Below are 22,217 nucleotides of genomic sequence, written 5' to 3' on the forward strand. Positions count from 1 at the left end.
GAGGACAGGCAGAGATATTAACCATTAAGCACTTGTGGTGGTTAGCGTTCAAAATAACATAACGCCCATGTGTTTGCTGCCTCCAGTGCTCCTTTCTGTTGTTCCCATTCTACTTTGTTTTTTTGAAACAACACCTGCATATCCTGTCCTCTTATATGTGATTTGTGTCTGTTTGCCTACGTGTACTTAGGGTAATAGAAGAACCTGATCGACCATGAATACATTTTACAGTAAGAATTAATGGTGTAATTTGTCAGTTTACTGCTCTAGTGGACCATGTCAATGAATCAGTTTTTAAAAACTAGCTTTGAGCTCAACTCCAATATAGTAAAATGTTTAAATATTGATACTACTACCGTATTTCTTATTAATTCTGGGTTCCACATCCTTGAAGAGGGCAAAAACCACAAAACAGGTCTGAAGACTCCCAGTAGGCCTGGCCCTGAAACGTTTAACACATTTTAATTAAGAATTACCAATAAAAGGAGCGGGATACCGTAAAAACCCTGGCCACACTAAGAATGTAATTAAAGAAATGTATCTAATTAAAGAATAAGGAATTAAGGCAGTGTGGTGTTGTAGTTAAGACTTTGGACATCAAACTCTGAGATTGTTCAGTTCATATCCCACTACTGACACCAGTGTGACCATGAGCAAGTCACTTGACCTGCCTGGGTTCCAATTGGGAAGCTAAAAGAAATGGAACCAGTTGTATCGTAAATATTATACGTCGCCTTGGATTAAGGCGTCAGCCAAATAAATAAATGTAAATAATAACACAAAGCAGCAAAGATTTAAGGAAAAATCCCAAACTAATAATAGGTATATTTTTAAAATAAGGAGCAAAACATAAATGCTGAAAGGGTCAAAATACAAAAATATAAACACCAAGTATAATGTCAGTGCAAATATCCAAAATTCCCAAACCTACAAAAAGCCAAAAGTTAAGAGTTCAAGAAGCAAATGCAGTCATCTCCCAGTTAACAACTAGATGTGTATGGAAGATTATTCATAACAAAAATTAATGCAATCCAACATGTTAACTACATTTTTGAATTTGATATACAAGGTGAGACACAAAAATAACCGGATTGGTAAAAAATATATATATATTTATTGATGACTTAAGCATTCTAAACATTGCCACCTTCCTGATCTCTACAGCGCTCCAGACGTATCTTCCATTGATTGCAACAGTTCTGGAAGTCTTCTCGCTTGAGGCTCTTCAACAGATTTGCCATTTCTGCCTTCAGTTTATCCATTGAAGATAAATGTGTTCCCGTCAAGTCACTTTTCGGGAACAAGTAAAAATCACAGGGAGCTAAATCGGGCAAATAGGGAGGAGGATGATCGAGGACAGGAATGTTTCTGTCAGTGAAAAGCTGCTTTACAGAAAAAACATTGTGCATGGGAGTGTTGTCTCGCTGTTCGTTTTTTTTACCCGACATTGTTGCGGCAACTCGTGTAGCGATTGTTGTGCAAATACTGACGGGGCTATTCACAGGATATACCTAGCCGGTAGGCAGTTTTTAGAGGGGGTATAGTTCTATGATTCACATCCGGACGACTTCCAGTTGTTTTTTTTCAGGAAAGCCCCAAACCCAGTCCAGTTATTTTTATGTCTCACATTCTACTTTGTTAATCCCCGAGGGAAAACTGTCTTTTTGCATGACCTTTGGAGGTCAGAGGGCAGAGTCAGCCATTGTACAGTACCCCGGAGCAATTTGCAGGTTAAAGGCCTTACTCAAGGGTAGAGTAGGATCCCTTCTAGCACTACCAGGATTTGAACCAGCAACCTTCCAGATAACCGCCCAGATCCTTAGCCCAAAGCCACCACTCTGCCCTTACATTGTATGTGAATGTGGCACATTTCATTTTGACACGGTTGTATCGTGTTATAACTAAAATCATATCAGCTATTGATTGTGTTTCACTATGGCACAAAATTTGAATGTCAATTTAAAATGCAAAGTAATTTGTTGCGTAACTTCAGCAAATTTTATCTGCTTGATTGAACTCTATGTTACTTGAGATATCTGGAAAATATAAAAATAATTTAATAATTCAAAGTATGGTTACTTCCTGGATTTCATTTTGTAAAGCACTTTGAGCTACTTTTTTTGTATGAATATGTGCTATATAAATAAATGTTGATTGACTGATTGATCAGCAACACCCTCTTAAAATACTAGGGTCACATTCCCAGGGCTCCCTCTGGTGGTCACAGGCGCCCTAATTCGTACCTTAAAGACACAGTATCATTAAGGGTTTCTGTGTTGGTCGTCCGCTGTAATGGTCCACAGCTCTTCCATGTAGGCATCTGACAATTTTTAGGGATTTCTCTTGGCATTCATTGCGTTCCCCGTGACCTCTAATTTTTTTTACTTAAGCACGCATGAAGTAATTACTTCCAGGGCACAGTTAAAACATGTTGCATAAACCCCCCATGCCCGCCAGCCATTAGCTAATACTACAGCTTGGAGGGGCTTTCCACTTTTGAAACACAAGCCCTGCCAGGCCTGTCGTGAGTCAGCCGGTTCCCTTTCTTCCCCAGGCAGTTTGTCAAAGAACAAAATAAATTGACTGAAATCTCAAAAACCCTTTGTATATGAGTGGAGATTGTGTTTATTTGTCTCTTTTGTAACGCTGAACACTGATAAACAGTAAACATTCATAGTTCCATGATGGAATTCTAGTTTGCATTTGCCTTTATTTTAGCCTTCAGCTATTTTCCCCTTTATTTTCAAATGCATCATGTGACTTGGCTGTAAGCGTATATAAAGAAAGGACTCACTCCTTTAAAAGTTTCTTAGCAGTGGTGCCCACCATATGATAAATTAGAGTTGTTTACTTTGTAAATAAACTCCTGATCAATTACTTTATAAAAGTGTATTTTGACAAGTTCTTAGTTTGAACAGCAAAAGCAGAAATTCCAGTGATTGAAAATGCAAAGACTCCTGGGTGCCTTCAGATGTCTTTCTGACTGGAAAATCTGCGACTGCCTTTTACTTTCGAATGCCAACAGCTGTGGTATTTTTAAACAGGCTGGCAAAAAAAACACTCAAGTTTCACATTTCAGTGCTGGAGGGAAGGTCAACAAATCACCTTCGATGAACGCTCTGAGCAAGCAGCTGCGCAGCAGGGGAAAACAAGCATATTGGAAGGTCGCCCGATAGTTCATTTAATCAACGTGTAACATTAGGCGTGGCGGGGCTTGATTTATTATTTGGGATGTTCGGTTTTTGATGTGTTTTTTTACTTTAAATTTTGGATGTCATAAATAAAAGGTCTTGGTTTTGTGTTATTGTTTCAACATGTCTGCCTGATTTCCTTTAATTTTCAAATCTCAAATAATATAAATTATTATTCTACACTTAGCAGAAGTCTTTATCTAAGGCATCTTAGAAAGCAAACCATAAAACACCCTGTAAAATGAGTGACTAAAATGTTGTGAATGTGTGAAGGAGTCAAGGAGTCCCAAAGAATAGTTGGGGGGCCAACTGGACCACCCCGTTTAATGCCAGACACCATAAAAGTGAACCGAAATAAGCAAGGCTGCTGCCGCCTTTGAATTACAAGTGGGTCTGTGTCTGGCAGCTCCTGCATACAGGGGTTCCAATCCCAACTGAGACCCCTTCTTCCAGGGACTTCAACTCTTATAGGGGTCTGACTGGAAGGGTGGGACTTCTGGGGACGATGTGGGAGTGGTTCATCTGCACTTATTACACATCTTCTTGGTGGTGAGGAGTAAAGCTGAGACGATAATGTTAGCAACAGCACCCCATCTCATCATGGAGTGGTATCGCATACCATAGCAGAGGCTGGTAGGTGATCCTCAGACAAGAGTAGATGAAAATTCAAACAAAATCATAGCTGTAGATAATCCTTTTAAACACTAGGGGGCTTTGCACCCTGCTGTCTTCGCTAGCCCAACCCGCCTGCGCTATGCGCCAACCACTTCGCGTCTCTGCCGCTCACGTTGTGAAGAGGGGGGCTGAACGCACCCTAAGGAGACACGATCGCTCCTCCAACACCCCCTCGTAAATGGCGATACAATGGGAAACAAATACAGTTTTTTTCTTACTTCCTCTTTGCTCGATTACCTGCTGGCTTGCTGCTGTGCTGCATGATCTGCATTTCACGCAGCACACTTCTATCATATCACCTATCTCTATATATTCACTCTCTTTTCACTTTTACCTTTTCGTCAATATCGCATTGAATTTTGACTCCATGTTTGGAATTACATCGTGACAACGCAACGTATAACTGCCAGTGAGTGAATATCATTTCTTTCCCTCTACAAGAAATGAGTCTGACATAACCACACAGGACTTTTCCAAATTTCTTTGCTTTTGTTTCACGGGGCTTCCGGCACTGGGTGTGGTTACATCGCTTGGCACAAAGACTCGTCTCGCGGGACGTGAAAGTGTCTCTGAGACAATCACGTCTCATCTCCTTCCAAGATATTTTTTTTTAATAGACAGACATTAAAATGGTTACTTAAAAGAATGCTCCATCTAAAAATATATATATTATATATTTTATGTTATTTATGTTTTGTAGTCATGACCAAGAAACTGAATGGAGATAAAAAAATTTGTGAGAGAATGGCAGTCTATGGTGACTAGCGCTGGACCACAGCAAATAATTTAAAAAAGTCATTAAAAAAAAAAGACAATCAGTGTACCCGTGTCATATACACTCACCTAAAGGATTATTAGGACCACCATACTAATACGGTGTTTGACCCCCTTTCGCCTTCAGAACTGCCTTAATTCTACGTGGCATTGATTCAACAAGGTGCTGAAAGCATTCTTTAGAAATGTTGGCCCATATTGATAGGATAGCCTCTTGCAGTTGATGGAGATTTGTGGGATGCACATCCAGGGAACAAAGCTCCCGTTCCACCACATCCCAAAGATGCTCTATTGGGTTGAGATCTGGTGACTGTGGGGGCCATTTTAGTACAGTGAACTCATTGTCATGTTCAAAAAAAACAATTTGAAATGATTCGAGCTTTGTGACATGGTACATTATCCTGCTGGAAGTAGCCATCAGAGAATGGGTACATGGTGGTCATGAAGGGATGGACATGGTCAGAAACAATGCTCAGGTAGCCCGTGGCATTTAAACGATGCCCAATTGGCACTAAGGGGCCTAAAGTGTGCCAAGGAAACATCCCCCACACCATTACACCACCACCACCAGCCTGCACAGTGGTAACAAGGCATGATGGATCCATGTTCTCATTCTGTTTACGCCAAATTCTGACTCTACCATTTGAATGTCTCAACAGAAATCGAGACTCATCAGACCAGCCAACATTTTTCCAGTCTTCAACTGTCCAATTTTGGCGCGCTCGTGCAAATTGTAGCCTCTTTTTCCTATTTGTAGTGGAGATGAGTGGTCCCCGGTGGGGTCTTCTGCTGTTGTAGCCCATCCACCTCAAGGTTGTGCATGTTGTGGCTTCACAAATGCTTTGCTGCATACCTCGGTTGTAACGAGTGGTTATTTCAGTCAAAGTTGCTCTTCTATCAGCTTGAATCAGTCGGCCCATTCTCCTCTGACCTCTAGCATCAACAAGGCATTTTCGCCCACAGGACTGCCGCATACTGGATGTTTTTCCCTTTTCACACCATTCTTTGTAAACCCTAGAAATGGTTGTGTGTGAAAATCCCAGTAACTGAGCAGATTGTGAAATACTCAGACCGGCCCGTCTGGCACCAACAACCATGCCACGCTCAAAATTGCTTAAATCACCTTTCTTTCCCATTCTGACATTCAGTTTGGAGTTCAGGAGATTGTCTTGACCAGGACCACACCCCTAAATGCATTGAAGCAACTGCCATGTGATTGGTTGATTAGATAATTGCATTAATGAGAAATTGAATAGGTGTTCCAAATAATCCTTTAGGTGAGTGTAATCGTCCTGTCAGTTATCTAATTGTATGTTGACTACTTGCAAAACACATGCATTGTTTGCTAAAATATTGTTAAGTGCATGCTTCCGGAAAATCGGCGCTGGGCATAAACAGGAAACGTAATTTGTGTGGGATGGAGCTTTGGAACTGAAGATCCACCTCGTTCATTGGTCGAGAGTCCTCTCTTCAATTCCAAAAGCATCACTTCAAAGATCTTCTCCACTGCTTGCATCCATTGGCCTGGGTTCTTGGCCACCAGTGAGTCTGGGGAGGGATTGGCTTATGGATTTGAAGAAAGTAAGTGCAGATGGTATTGACTCTTGCCCCAACTGAACTGTGTAAGGCACTGCTGGTAGTGTGAATACGCAGGTAGTGGATGCAGCAAAGCAAAGTGGTTGGCTGAGGATAAAGAGCACCTGTAGTAAACTGTGAACGAGGGAGAGACTGTGCGTTTTATAATGTATTGGGCTACCAGCTCCTGAAATTTCACCCAATAATGCCATCACACAAAATGAAGACCCATCAACATATTATTTTGTCATACAAATCAAACACCAAAGAACAGTATTACAAGGTATTCCAACATTAGATACTCAACACTGAAATCATAAATTCAAATGAATATTAATAAATTTCCAATTTTTGCTCAATGGACAAAGTGCTAATTACATTTTAGACAAAAGCAATTGACATGAATCGTGATAATGAAGAACGCCACTCTAAAATAGTGATGTGTAATTTAATTTACGCTTTAATTTGCATAACCAAAAAAAATCGCTTAAGAGTACTCTGGGCTTCAAGCCCGAAGACAGAACTGTTAAGTTCAGGCTTCACATGCGCACACCTGATCGCATGCCCAGACACAAGCTAGAGGTGCCAGGGAAAAGGTTAACTTCACATACCCCAATAACAAATTAAGAAGCCGTTAAGAAAGGCAACAAAGTGTTAGATAATATAGCACAAAGTGTAGAGTACAAGTCAGAGGAGGTTACGAGGTCTGACGCACTGTGAGGTCTAACACACTGGTGAGGCCTCATCTGGAGTACCGTATGCAGTTTTGGTCTCGGGGCAACAAAAAGGACATAACAGCACAAGAAAAAGTCCAGAGAAGATTAACTAGGCTGATTCCAGGATAGTAGGATATGAGCAATGAGGAAAGACTGAAGGATTTGAATCTTTTCAGTTTAAGCTAATGGAGAACAAGTGATGACATTAATGAAGAATTTAAAATTACCGAAGGAACTGGCACAGTGAATCAGCATGGTTACTCACAGTTGGAAACTTGTTAAGTGTAAATTTAACCAAAACATTAGGAACCTTTTCTTCTAACAGAGAACTCCAGACAAATGGAATAAGTGACCAAGTTAGTGTGGTTGACAGTAGGACTTTAGGGACTTTCAAAACTCAACTTGAGGTTATTTTAGAATTAAGTGGACAGGACTGGCGAGCTTTGTTGGGCTGCTCTCACCAAAATTTTTCTAATGTTCTAAAGAAATATTTTTCTGTTTAAATAGTTGCATTGATCATATTGTAGAAAAATTGTACGTATCTGATTATGACGGCTAAGTTGGGGTTGCTTTAAACTTTTAAACAATATTTTAAAGTAATTTGAGTTTACTACTTTTTAATTTAATTTAATTTTTGCACAACATAAAGATCAGCCTGGTAGGGTGGTGTCACTGCCCTTAACACTAGAATCCCTGAAGCCTGTGAATTTTTTCATTGTCCCGGATCACCTTAATTTTCCTCGCAGCTATATTATCACCACAGCAATTGCCCAGTGATAAGTGCTTTTGATTTGCAAATTTGTCAGTTAGCAGCACGTAGAATGCACTCAGCCATCCTCCATTCAGCCAGCTGAAGTCACCACACCATAAAATTGTCACAGCTCAAGTCTATGTGGATATTTTTATCTGTCAGTGAGTTGTGGGGAATTGCATAGCTAGACGTTTAAATGCATGTGTGTGTGTTTGCACGTTTCATTTTGTAAAAACGCCTGTCTTACAGATCCGCTCAGGTGGTGCAGAGGTGGAGCTGCAACCTCACAGTGAAGAGGGTTCTTGGTTTGAATTCTGCGTCCACCCTGCATTTATACTTTGAGCTGCAATTATTATTATTATTGTTGTTGTTATTATTATTATGTCTTAAAAGCATGATTTAAGTTTGTGATAGCCTATGTAAATTATGGTACTTGTAAAGGTTAGCGCTGAAGGGATAAAAGCAGATACACAAACACAGCTGAAGCATTTCTGCTTGTTTTTTATTTGTCACTTGAATGATTTTTTTTTTATTCAGTTTTATTCTTGAACTAGCAAAATACCCGCGCTTCGCAGTGGAGAAGTAATGTGTTAAAGAATTAATGAAAAAGAAAAGGAAACATTTTAAAAATAACATAACTTGATTGTCAATGTAATTGTTTTGACACTGTTATGAGTGTTACTGTCATATATATATATATATATACACACACACACACATATATATATACATATACACATACATATCTACATATATACATATACGCATACAGTATATATATACACATACATATATACATATATATACACATATATCCACATATACAGTACAGGCCAAAAGTTTGGACACACCTCCTCATTCAATGAGTTTTCCTTATTTTCATGACCATTTACAGCACTCCATCACTCTCCTTCTTGGTCAAATAGCCCTTACACTATGGCAAGCCAAATTAACATTTAGAGATATCTCAAAATGAATTTTGGATATCTTAAAATGTAATTTACTTTTTAAGATATCTGAAACTCGCTTTGAGATATCTTAAAATAATTTCCTTTACATTTTAAGATATCTGCAATACATTTTGAGATATCTCAAATGTATTTCAAGATATCTCAAATACAGTTTCAGATATCTTAAATTGACCTTTCATGCATTTTAAGATATCTTAAATGCATTTCAAGATATCTCAAAATCATTTCCTGTAAAATTGCCTATTATTTCAATGGGACTACTTGTTTATTATAAGATATCTTAAAATGTATTTGAGATATCTTGAAATGTGCAGGAAGTCATTTTAAGATATCTTGAAATGTATTTGAGATATCTGAAAATGGACAGGAAGCTGTTTTAAGATATCTGGAAATGTATTTCAGATATCTTAAATTGTATTGTAGATATCTGAAAATGCTATTGAGATATCTTGAAATAATTGAGTGTCCTTTTAAAGATATCTTAAAATGCATTTTAGATATCTTGAAATACAATTTGAGATATCTTGAAATACATTGTTAGATATCTGAAATGGAGCAGAGACCCATTTTAAGATATCATGAAATTAATTTTAGATATCTAAAAATGTATTTCAGATATCTGAAAAAAATGAATTTAAAGATATCTTGAATGCTTTTTAAGATATCTAAATTATATTTCGAGATATCTCAAAATAACTTCCTTCTCATTTTAAGATATCCCAAATTCATTTTGAGATATCTGAAATGCATTTTCAGATATCTTAAAATGACTTCCTGCACATTTCAAGATATCTCAAATACATTTCAAGATATCTTAAAATAACTTCCAGTGTATTTCAAGATATCTCAAATTCATTTTGAGATATCTCAAAATAGACAGGAAGTCCCATTGAAAGAATAGGAAATGTTACAGGAAGTGATTTTGAGATATCTCAAAATGTATTTGAGATATCTTGAAATGCACAGGAAGTTATTTTAAGATATCTTGAAATGTATTTGTGATATCTCAAAATGCACAGGAACGTATTTCAAGATATCTCGAATTGCATTAAAGATATCTTAAAATGCATTTCAGATATTTCAAAATGTACGGCATATCATTTCAAGATATCTTGAAATCTATTTAAGATATCATAAAATGCTTTTTAGATATCTTAAAAGATGCATTTTAGATATCTGTAAGTCAATTTGAGATATCTAAAATGCATTTCCAGATATCTTAAAATCCATTTTGAGATATCTCTAAATGTTAATTCGGCTTGCCATACTTACACAGCCTGGAGGTGTGTTTGGGGTCTTTGTCCTGCCGAAAAATAAATGATCGTCCAACTAACCTGACTTCTGCACAACACAACTGCTGGTCCCAACCCCATTGATAAAGCAAGAAATTCCACTAAATAACCCTGATAAGGCACACCTGTGAAGTGAAAACCATTTCAGGTGACTACCTGTTGAAGCTCATCGAGAGAATACCAAGAGTGTGCAAAGCAGCAATCAGAGCAAAGGGTGGCTATTTTGAATAAACTAGAATATAAAACATGTTTTCAGTTATTTCACCTTTTTTTGTTAAGTACATAACTCCACATGTGTTCATTCATAGTTTTGATGCCTTCAGTGAGAATCTACCAATGTAAATGGTCATGAAAATAAAGAAAACACATTGAATGAGAAGGTGTGTCCAAACTTTTAGCCTGTACTGTATATACACATACATATATACATATATACACACATACTGTAGATCCACATATATACATATATATACATATCTACATATATACACACACATATATGGTTGAAATAGTTTTTACTGTCAGATAATGCAAGGAGTACATGACACGTGTTTCGCCCTAATTCTGGGCTCATCAGGCGTACACACTCACTGCACTCCCTCTCGGGAATCGAACCTCGGGTGTCAGCGTCCGAGGCGAAGCCTCTTACGTCGCGCCACGGCATGTGGTTAGTTTATTTGACAGTATGTAGATCGGGGTAATTACATTCAAGGCATTCATAGTCTGAATCACAATCCAATTGTATGGGTGGTTACCTACCAGGTAACGCTTGTGGTTGGTCAGCAAGTCGGCTAACGCCACAGCGTGTGGTTTGTTTATTTCACAGTATGTAGATCGGGGTATATATATATATATATATATATATATATATATATATATATATATATATATATATATATATATGGGCAGGCACTCGATTACGTGGGAGGCGTGACAATGAGGGACGCAACCCAGCCCCACACGGCGACCGAGCTGCAGGCTATGGCCGTATATATGTACATAAGTAGGTTCCAGTTATGACCGTTACGCATAGAATTTAAAATGAAAACTGCCTAAGTTTTGTAAGTAAGCTGTAAGGAATGAGCCTGCCAAATTTCAGCCTTCTACCTACATGGGAAGTTGTAGAATTAGTGATGAGTCAGTGAGTGAATCAGTGAGGGCTTTGCCTTTTATTAGTATAGATTACAGATGTTTTGTCAAGCTTTATGGCCCCTGTTCCATTTAAATCCTCTCTCGTCTTCATTTTTTCTACTTATAGGACTTTGACACATTATATCTTTTAAACATTTTAAACATTGAGTGTTTTTCTCCATATTTTTAATAACCTATTCTTACAGCCATATTTGTTGCTTTGCCATTGCAGGATAATTTGGGAGGGAACAGCAAGACTGCTATGATAGCCACAGTCAGCCCTGCAGCCGACAATTACGAAGAAACGCTTTCGACCCTGAGGTATGCGGATCGGGCAAAGAGAATCGTCAATCATGCTGTGATTAATGAAGATCCAAATGCCCGAATAATCCGAGAGCTGCGTGAAGAGGTGGAAAAACTGAGGGTGCAGCTGACGCAGGCAGAGGTTTGTACAAAAACGGAAATGGACCACCGCTATTTAATCTTCCCGTAAGCGGAATGCTGCAGGATGGTTAACTCCTGTTTCAGTTCACCGGAACTGCTTTAAGGGACCGTTTTACTCTCTTCATCATAAACAAAAAGAATGGTTTGAAAGACGAATAAAGAGGACAAGTGATGGATAGTATGATCAGTAATTTGAACTGTGGGTTGTCTGGTTTCTGTAGATTGTCTCTTTTAACTTAAAATTGCGTACTCCAGTAACTGAATTTTTCTTTATTTATTTAAGTCCATGAAGGCCCCTGAATTGAAAGAGAAACTTGAAGAATCAGAAAAACTTATCAAAGAGATGACGTTAACATGGGAAGAGAAGCTGAGGAAAACTGAAGAAATTGCACAGGTGAATGTCGTGGTTTATATTGGACACTGTTTCAAAGCAATTTAATTATTAGGTACTCGATCAATTTCTTTTTTTATTTTTTTACTTCTCCACCATCCTCACCTTTGCTCTTTGATACCCTGGATTTTTGGTATGGTCACTAGTGATGCAGCCTCACAGCTCCAAACTGACTGGGTTTGAATCCTGGGCTTGGTCCCTGTCTTTGTGGATTTTATCTCCCGTGTCCACATAGGCTTTTATTTGATCATTTTCTCATATACAGAAAATATCTGTGACAGGTTTATTTGGCAGCTCTAAATTACCATTGTTGGAGGAGAACATGCATACTGGCGTGAACGGAGAATAATTCAATTCACGCTAACCTTAAAAAGTACCATAACTTTACACCGGCTGTTACAGACTGAAATCAAATGTATGTTTTTATTCTTAAATAGTAGGAATAAGAGCAGCTCACTCCTCAAAACAGAGTCGTGTGGAGTCGAACTCATGACCTTTTGATTACCACTCAGCAATTCTTACTGTTACACCACCAAAGCAGTCGGATTAAAGACGTGTCAATGTTGCACCCTAACGTAGGTTCTTTTTCTACAGTTATATTCTTGAATAAAAGCGTACTTCTTTTGCTATACTGGTACCTTTTGTGAAAGTGTTTATTTGATATTTGGACTTCAGGCTTCACACACTATACGCTTCATGTCTACATTTTGTCAATTATTAGTAAAACATGAAAACATTTCTGTTTTAACAACGTGTTTACATTGATTGTTGTAGACACGGAACACACATGAAATGCATGTGTTTCAAATAACGATATAGTATTTACTCTATACAACTCTAAGCAACTGACATGCAGGTAAACAGACTTGAGCTGAGAAAACTTTGTGCAGCGGTGGGGGATTTGATAGCAGGCTGCCTGCTGCTTATCGACACATTTACAAGACAAAACACACTGACTGAGCGATGTGAAGGGATTTAAGGTGGGACGGAGTTATGAGTTTTTTCATAGGCTTTGGTAATTATAGTGTTAAAGGTGCTTGTGTAAATAAAATGTCTGGTGTTATACTGTGTATTGGGTTTGGGGGCCTCTCTGACACCCCCTTGTAGTCACAGCATACTTATGTATGCTTGTTATGAACTGTAAACTAACCCACCCAGGCCCTGATGTACCCCATTCGGCTTTCTTTTCCGCCTTTGTCATATGCTGCTGGAATGGTCACCAGTGCCCAGAAACCCTGAAACTGAACATCTAGGTAAGAATAGATACAGTTAGGTCCATAAATATTTGGACAGAGACAACTTTTTTCTAATTTTGGTTCTGTACATTACCATAATTAATTTTAAATGAAACAACTCAGATACAGTTGAAGTGCAGACTTTTTTTTTATTTAGTGGGTTGAACAAAAAGATTGCGTAAAAATGTGAGGCAACTAAAGCATTTTTTTAACACAATCCCTTCATTTCAAGGTCTCAAAAGTAATTGGACAAATTAAATAACTAGAAATTAAATGTTCATTTCTAATACTTGGTTGAAAACCTTTGCTGGCAATGACAGCCTGAAGTCTTGAACTCGTGGACATCACCAGATGCTGGGTTTCCTCCTTTTTAATGCTCTGCCAGGCCTTTACTGCAGCGGCTTTCAGTTGCTGTTTGTTTGTGGGCCTTTCTGTCTGAAGTTTAGTCTTCAACAAATGCATACAACCGGTTTCATCGATAATTTCACATCCAGCTGTTGAGAGTTTAAACATTCATAAACATCAAAGTGTCCACTACTGAAATTGTCACCTGTCAATCTAAGATGTTTAAGAGACATTGGCGGTTGTCCAAAGGTGTAAAATATTTGGCCATTTCGGTAGACTTGAAAGCGACAACCGAACGATTCAGCGGCAGCCATCAACTCACATGCAGATGCATAGGTGAAGGGCTTAAGCATTTGACTCTTCTAGTGCTCCTGTGTAGTCTAATTATCTCCTGTACCGTCATCAGTCCACACCTTGAACCTGTCTCAGTCATTCAATACATAAGACACAATGTTCCTCCGGATATCAAGAGTGAGCCTGATATGGCCGTGCAATATGTAACACAGAGAATGAAAAAGGCAGGTGCCATCTCCAGGCATGGAAACTACTCGGTAAGTGACAGTTCTTTGATCGATGGTGATCACCTCGATAGACATGTTAATGGGGGTACAGTACGAACAATAAAGGAAATGGGTACCTGAACAATGTAAACTAAGTCTAAAATACCTATACGATAACTACAATCGTAATAAACGAACAATAAAACAGAAGCCGTGGATTAAATAAAAAGGCTGCAGTTATCAGCAGGGAGATGTGAATCCTGAGGCGAAGCAAGGAAGGGAATGAAGAGACCGGAGTGACGGACGGCCTTATATAGGCAGGAAGCCAACAATGTAGGAGGCGTTGGGATGGGGGACCCAATGCCACCTCACACGGTGACCGAGCTGCAGGCTATGGATGTATATATGTACGTAAGTAGGATTCAGTTAGCGTTGGGAATCCGCATACCAAATTTCTTGAAGATGGGCCCATAAGTAACAAAGACCGTTAGAAAGTTCAATATGGTGGCTGACAGTGGCATCATACCACAGAAATAAGTATGTACATCGGTTTTGGTTACCGCAGGGAAGCCGGCTACCAAATTTTGTGAAGATGGGGCCATAAATAAGGAAGTTCAACATGGCGAACGTTGTCGACCGTTACATGTAGAATTTCGAAATGAAACCTGCTTAACTTTTGTAAGTAAGCTGTAAGGAATGTGCCTGCCAAATTTCAGCCTTCTACCTATAGGGGAAGTTGGAGAATTAATGACGTTGGAAAGTTCAATATGGCAGCCGACAGTGGTGTCATACCACCGAAATAAGTACATACATCGGTTTTGGTTAGCGCAGGGAAGCCGCCTATCGAATTTTGTGAAGATAGGGCCATAAATGAGAAAATTGAACATGGCGGATGTTGTTGACCGTTATGACCGTTACACATAGAATTTCGAAATGAAACTTGCTTAACTTTTGTAAGTAAGCTGTAAGGAATGAGCCTGCCAAATTTCAGCCTTTTACCTACGGGAATTTGGAGAATTAGTGACGTGTCAGTCAGTCAGTCTGGGCTTTGCTTTTTATTAGTATAGATACCCTTCCATGTTTACTTGAACAGTTAAGCAAATGCATAATGAATGCACCTACAAAAAAAATGAAAATCAGTACTAGACTTTAAAGCCTATAATAAAACACTTAGCTTTTTCTGTTCAGTTGAAAGGCACGTTATGTTTCCACCCATAGTTCTGACTTTTTTTTTCTACTTATTTCCAGGAGAGGCAGAAGCAGCTTGAGAGTATGGGGATTTCTCTTGAATCTTCAGGCATCAAAGTTGGCGAAGACAAGTGTTTCTTAGTTAACCTGAATGCTGACCCGGCCTTGAATGAACTGCTGGTTTACTATTTGAAGGTAGGATCTGACAACCTCCTCGTGTTTTGAATACAGAAATTCACCCCCAGGTTAGGATGTGTGATGTGTATCCTGGTGTCTACTGATCAAACAACAGCAGCAACCTTCATTTATGTCACACATTTTCATACGTGAGCATAGCTACAATATTAGTGGCTAAAGAGAGTTAAAAAAAAAAGTAAAAACTAAAGAAGAGTTATTTGCGACAGGATATATAAACCACATTCATAAAGTATTCTCAGACCCTTTCACTTTTTCACACTTTGTTATGTTGCAGCCTTGTGCCAAAATCATTTAAATTAATTTTTTCCCCACTTCATACATCACTCAATAACCCAGAATGACAAAGTGAAAACACAATTTCAGGAATTTTTGCAAATGTATTTAACACTGAAGTACAGTATTTAGATCTTTTGCCATGACACGAAATTTAGCTCAAGGGCATCCGATTCTATTGATCTTCACTGAGATGTTTCTATACCTTGTTTGGTGTGTTCAGTTCAGTTGGTTGAACACAATTAGGAAAGGCACACATCTGTCTGTAGAAGGTCTCACAGGTGACAATGTGTATCCATGCAAAAAACAAGCCACGAGGTCGAAGGAATTGCTTGTGGAGCTTAGAGAGAGAATCGTGTCAAGGCGCAGATCTAAAGAAGCCTACAAAAAAGCTCCTGCAGCACTGAAAGAGCAACTGTGGCCTCCATGATTCTTAAATGGAAGAGGTTTGTCAAAATTATGAGTCTTCTTAGAGCTGGCAACCTAGCTTGACTGAGCAATCGTGGAATGGGCCATGGTAAGAGAGGTGACCAAGAACCCGTCACCAAACATATCAGAGCAAAACCTGTAAGATCAAAGGAGCAATTTTGTGTCACGGTACAGATTTGGGAAGGGCTACATAAAGATTCCTGCAGCACTGAAGGTTCCCAAGAGCACAGCACCCTCCATAATTTATATGTTTGGAACAGCTACAGTGGTGTGAAAAACTATTTGCCCCCTTCCTGATTTCTTATTCTTCTGCATGTTTGTCACACAAAATGTTTCTGATCATCAAACACATTTAACCAGTAGTCAAATATAACACAAGTAAACACAAAATGCAGTTTTTAAATGATGGTTTTATTATTTAGGGAGAAAAAATCCAAACCTACATGGCCCTGTGTGAAAAAGTAATTGCCCCCGAACCTAATAACTGGTTGGGCCACCCTTAGCAGCAATAACTGCAATCAAGCGTTTGCGATAACTTGCAATGAGTCTTTTACAGCGCTCTGGAGGAATTTTGGCCCACTCATCTTTGCAGAATAGTTGTAATTCAGCTTTATTTGAGGGTTTTCTAGCATGAACCGCTTTTTAAGGTCATGCCATAGCATCTCAATTGGATTCAGGTCAGGACTTTGACTAGGCCACTCCAAAGTCTTCATTTTGTTTGTCTTCAGCCATTCAGAGGTGGATTTGCTGATGTGTTTTGGGTCATTGTCCTGTTGCAGCACCCAAGATCGCTTCAGCTTGAGTTGACGAACAGATGGCCGGACATTCTCCTTCAGGATTTTTTGGTAGACAGTAGAATTCATGGTTCCATCTATCACAGCAAGCCTTCCAGGTCCTGAAGCAGCAAAACAACCCCAGACCATCACACTACCACCACCATATTTTACTGTTGGTATGATGTTCTTTTTCTGAAATGCTGTGTTCCTTTTACGCCAGATGTAACGGGACATTTGCCTTCCAAAAGTTCAACTTTTGTCTCATCAGTCCACAAGGTATTTTCCCAAAAGTCTTGGCAATCATTGAGATGTTTCTTAGCAAAATTGAGACGAGCCCTAATGTTCTTTTAGCTTAACAGTGGTGTGCATCTTGGAAATCTGCCATGCAGGCCGTTTTTGCCCAGTCTCTTTCTTATGGTGGAGTCGTTAACACTGACCCTAATTGAGGCAAGTGAGGCCTGCAGTTCTTTAGACGTTGTCCTGGGGTCTTTTATGACACCTCGGATGAGTCGTCTCTGCGCTCTTGGGGTAATTTTGTCAGCCGGCCACTCCTGGGAAGGTTCACCACTGTTCCATGTTTTTGCCATTTGTGGATAATGGCTCTCACTGTGGTTAGCTGGAGTCCCAAAGCTTTAGAAATGGCTTTATAACCTTTACCAGACTGATAGATCTCAATTACTTCTGTTCTCATTTGTTCCTGAATTTCTTTGGATCTTGGCATGATGTCTAGCTTTTGAGGTGCTTTTGGTCTACTTCTCTGTGTCAGGCAGCTCCTATTTAAGTGATTTCTTGATTGAAACAGGTGTGGCAGTAATCAGGCCTGGGGTGGCTACGGAAATTGAACTCAGGTGTGATACACCACAGTTAGGTTATTTTTTAACAGGGGGCAATTACTTTTTTACACATGGCCATGTAGGTTTGGATTTTTTTTTCTCCCTAAATAATAAAAACCATCATTTAAAAACTGCATTTTGTGTTTACTTGTGTTATATTTGACTAATGGTTAAATGTGTTTGATGATCAGAAACATTTGATGTGACAAACATGCAAAAGAATAAGAAATCAGGAAGGGGGCAAATAGTTTTTCACACCACTGTATGACTGTTCCTAGAGCAATCGGGGTGGATGAGTCTTTGGTAAGAGAGGTGACCAGAAATCCGATGGTCACTCTGGCTCAGCTCCAACAACCTGTGTGGACGTGGAGGAAACTTCAAGAAGAATAACCTTCATCGCAACAGCTATTTATGACAGAGTGACCAGATGGAAATATCTCATCAGTAAAAGACACATGAAAGCCCACTTTTAGTTTGTAAAAAGGCACCCACAGGCTGAAATAAATAAGATTCTCAATTCTGATGAATCCAAGGTTCCATGACAGGTGCCATGTCTGGAGAAAACGAGGCACTGCTTATCGCCCGCACAATACCATTCCAACTATGAAGCATGGTGTGCTGTGGGGTTGGGAAGTAGGGGACTATTCAGGGTCAAAGAACAAAGTACAGAGATATCCTCAAAGATATCCTGTGAATGTTTCTGAGTGGTCCAGCCAGAGTCTGGACTTGAACCCAATTCAACATCTCTGCAGTAGAGAGACCTGAAAATAGATGCCCCCTGAATGTCTATTATATTTCAGCCAGGGTTCCTCTTCTGACTGGGGTTCAATTCCGTGTGTTGTGTCCTTTTTTGTTCATCATTGAGCCATTTATTTATATTAATGTTACTTTTGTTAACTGGGTGCTATATTTTCTTAGTCTGTGTTCCATGTGCTTTGGGGTGGTTCCCCAAGAGGCGGGCCCACCTGCTAAAGCACTGCCTGGAACTGCCCTCCATTCTGTATAACTGGGGGGATTGTGGGAGTTTCCCACAGTTCCTGGCAGTTCGTTTTGAATGTGATAGGGAGTTGGTGAGTTTACATGCAATTTACGTGATTTTTTTAAGTTTATGCCCAGTTTTTGACTTGGTATCTGGATTCTCTATTGGGACTGTGTGATGGTGCGGGTCAGCTCCACAATATTGGGTCTTTCTAGGAGCCTCTTGAACCCGCTACCGCCTGTAACGTAACAAATAAATACTTCAGTGCAAAAGTTCTTTAATAAATAATCCATTAAAACAGTGAAGGTGAAGGTAAAAAACAGGTCAGTAAATAATCCAATAGAAACACCGGAGGATAAAAGCCAGAGATAGTCCACAAACCTTTGAGCCCTAATGCTGCCCTTTTACACCTGGCGTCTCCTCACCTTACCCTGTTCAGACGTCGCAGGAGGAGGAGAAGACCCCACCGACAGGTGCAGTCAACCTTCAGATCACAGGCCCAGGTCCCTCCTGCCTATAGCTGCACAGTAGGGCTCCCCATCTGAGCCCAGGCCCGGGTCCCTATTGTCCATGGGGCTCCCAATTCAAGCCTCACACGTTCCCTGATGCCAGTCTCTTGGCATCTGTTGGTGACACCACATTTCGGGTCACTCAGAAGAAGTGCCCTTTCTTCGGCCTCAGGAACCTGCAGCCCTGAAGCTCACTCCTGACCACCTGCCTCTCGTGCTCCTTGCTGCGTGGGCGCTCTCACTTGTTACTCACTCTATCTCTGTCTCTCTCTGCTTGTCTCCATTTAACCTCCATCTCTTCCTTGTCTTTCAGTCTCTCTCCCCTCACTGGCCAGTCTATTTTCTTCCCTTTCCTTATTTGTTCTTTTCCCTTCTGCCCCATGCAGGCTCCCCTTTATACTGCCTGTTGAATTGGGTGCAGGTGCGAGGAGTTCTTCCTTCCATGGCATCATTGAGGCAGCTGACTGATCCACCCGTCTTCACAAGTGAATGTGGCGCAGCCAGCCAGTTCCCCAGTTAATCATGGAGCGAAACGGATTCACGCACACCCATACCTGATTGGAGCCTGCACCTTCTCATGATGCGATTATTTATTTAAAATTGCCCACCTATTGCTGAGTCCGTGGATCCTCTATTCCACAGAATGTGCTTGGTTTGGATTGGCTTATTGTTTTAGGCAACTCCTTTTCGCCTCTTGCGACCCATGGAGAAGCTTTTGTGTGACAGAGCGTTCTAAGAAAATAAATAATTTTGGAAGGACTCTAGCAGTGGTCTGGTGGCATATCCCCCTCTAGTGGGCATTTTGAGATGTTTTTTTGGAAGATTTGGAACTCTTTAGTGCTTGGGACCAAGTCATAACAAGGTCTCCATTCAATCTGACAGAACTTGAGAGGATCTGCAGAGAAGAATGGCAGAAAATCCCCAAATCCAGGCCTGTGAGGCTTGTTGTGTCAACCACAAGAAGACTAGGGGCTGACATAGCTGCCAAATGGGTTTCAACAAATTACTAAGGAGTGGGTCTGAATACTTAAATCAATGTGAGATTTTAGTTTTATTATTTTTAATTAAAATGTCTAAAATGCTGTTTTCACTTTGAAGCATTGAGTGCTGTTTGAGCATCATTAAAGGACATGAATGGATGGAGATGGGCAATGTTAAGGAGACGATAGAATGAAATTTTGGAAAGAGACCTAATGTGTAGCTCATAGTTAAGTGATGAATCAAACAAAATACCAAGGTTTCTGACAACAAGAGTACCATCAACAGAAACAGAGAAGTTGGATGCCTTAGAAAGTTGGGAGTTTACAAACTCTATTGACGCTATGACCCTATCTTGGGTTAAGCATGCTTAAAATGGATTGATGGATGAATCAACCCATGGTGAGGCTTAACTTTATCCTTATATTAACAATAAAATAAATATTTTGGGAACCAGTCTAGATGTTTGGGAGATAATAGAAGATAGAAATATTCTGGCTAACAGGAGAGTTATATGTTATATCCTATCTTAACAAACTATCTATCTATCTATCTATCTATCTATCTATCTATCTATCTATCTATCTATCTATCTATCTATCTATTATATAGTGCCTTTCATCTATCTATCTATCTATCTATCTATCTATCTATCTATCTATCTATCTATCTATCTATCTATCTATCTATCTATCTATCTATCTATCTGTCTGTCTGTCTGTCTGTCTGTCTGTCTGTCTGATTAGTAACCAGTCTGTAAAACTGCAAATAAAATCACATTTTATGTAAAGAAATTACTTTCACCTCCCCCCAGTATGTGGGAATGCCAAGATGTCAACAACAACATTTATTTATATAGCACATTTTCATACAAACAGTAGCTCAAACTGCTTTACATAATAAAGAATAGAAAAATAAAAGACACAATAAGAAAATAAAAAAGTCAACATTAATTAACATAGAATAAGAGTAAGGTCCAATGGCCAGGATGGACAGAAAAAAAAAAACTCCAGACGGCTGGAGAAAAAAAAAATCTGTAGGGATTCCAGACTAAGAGACCGCCCAGTCCCCTCTGGGCATTCTACCTAACATCAATGAAACAGTCCTCTTTGGATTTAGGGTTCTCATGGAAGGCCTTGATGATGATGGTCACGTAGACTTCTGCCTTTTAATCCATCCATCAGTGTTGGAGCATCATGAAGCTTTGAGTAGGTGGAGGTGGCGCAGGCCACCATCACAAAGAAACCGGAAAAAGAAACAGAAAAGAGAGTAGGGGTCAGTACGGATTTTAGAGCCACCATGAATAGTTATTATGATGAATTGAACATACAGAGTATCAGGATTAAGTTAAATTGAAGTTATGAGAAGGCCATGTTAAAGTAATGTGTTTTCAGCAGTGTTTTAAAGTGCTCTACTGTATCAGCCTGGCGAATTCCTATTGGCAGGCTATTCCAGATATTAGGTGCATAACAACAGAAGGCCACCCGCCTCACCACTTCTTTTAAGTTTTGTTCTTGGAATTCTAAGGAGACACTCATTTGAGGATCTAAGGTTACGATTTGGAATATAAGGTGTCAGATATTCCGATATATACAATGGGGCGAGATTATTTAAGGCTTTATAAACCATAAGCAGAATTTTAAAGTCAATCCTGAATGACACAGGTAACCAGTGTAGTGACATCAAAACTGGAGAAATGTGCTCAGATTTTCTTTTCCTAGTTAGGATTCTAGCAGCTGCATTCTGCACTCGTTGCAAACGATTTATGTCTTTTTTGGGTAGTCCTGAGAGGAGTGCGTTACAGTAATCTAGTCGACTGAAAACAAACGCGTGAACTAATTTCTCAGCATCTTTCAGTGATATAAGAGGTCTAACTTTACTTATGTTTCTTAAGTGAAAAAATGCTGTCCTAGTGATCTGATTAATATGCGATTTAAAATTCAGATTACAGTCAACAATTACCCTAAGCTTTTTACCTCCATCTTGACTTTTAATCCTAATGTATCCAGTTTATTTCTAATAGCCTCATTGTATCCATTATTGCTAATCACTAAGATTTCAGT

General features: G+C 39.4%; 1 protein-coding gene across 6 annotated transcripts in view; it reads left to right on the plus strand.

The window, feature by feature from the left end:
• kif13a (kinesin family member 13A) overlaps nt 1-22,217 on the plus strand; it is a 231,391-nt gene that overhangs the window by 107,294 nt on the left and 101,880 nt on the right. For all 6 annotated transcript variants that reach the window (XR_005630696.1, XM_039737010.1, XM_039737011.1 and 3 more), the window contains exons 11-13: nt 11,309-11,521; nt 11,804-11,914; nt 15,240-15,374. Coding sequence is in view for 5 of the 6 variants with exons in the window: in XM_039737010.1 (XP_039592944.1) it covers nt 11,309-11,521; nt 11,804-11,914; nt 15,240-15,374 (459 nt within the window). In the remaining variant the exon portion in view is untranslated. The remainder of the gene's footprint in view (nt 1-11,308; nt 11,522-11,803; nt 11,915-15,239; nt 15,375-22,217) is intronic.

Source organism: Polypterus senegalus, chromosome 15, assembly GCF_016835505.1.
Source record: "Polypterus senegalus isolate Bchr_013 chromosome 15, ASM1683550v1, whole genome shotgun sequence".
NCBI classification, from domain to species: domain Eukaryota; kingdom Metazoa; phylum Chordata; class Cladistia; order Polypteriformes; family Polypteridae; genus Polypterus; species Polypterus senegalus.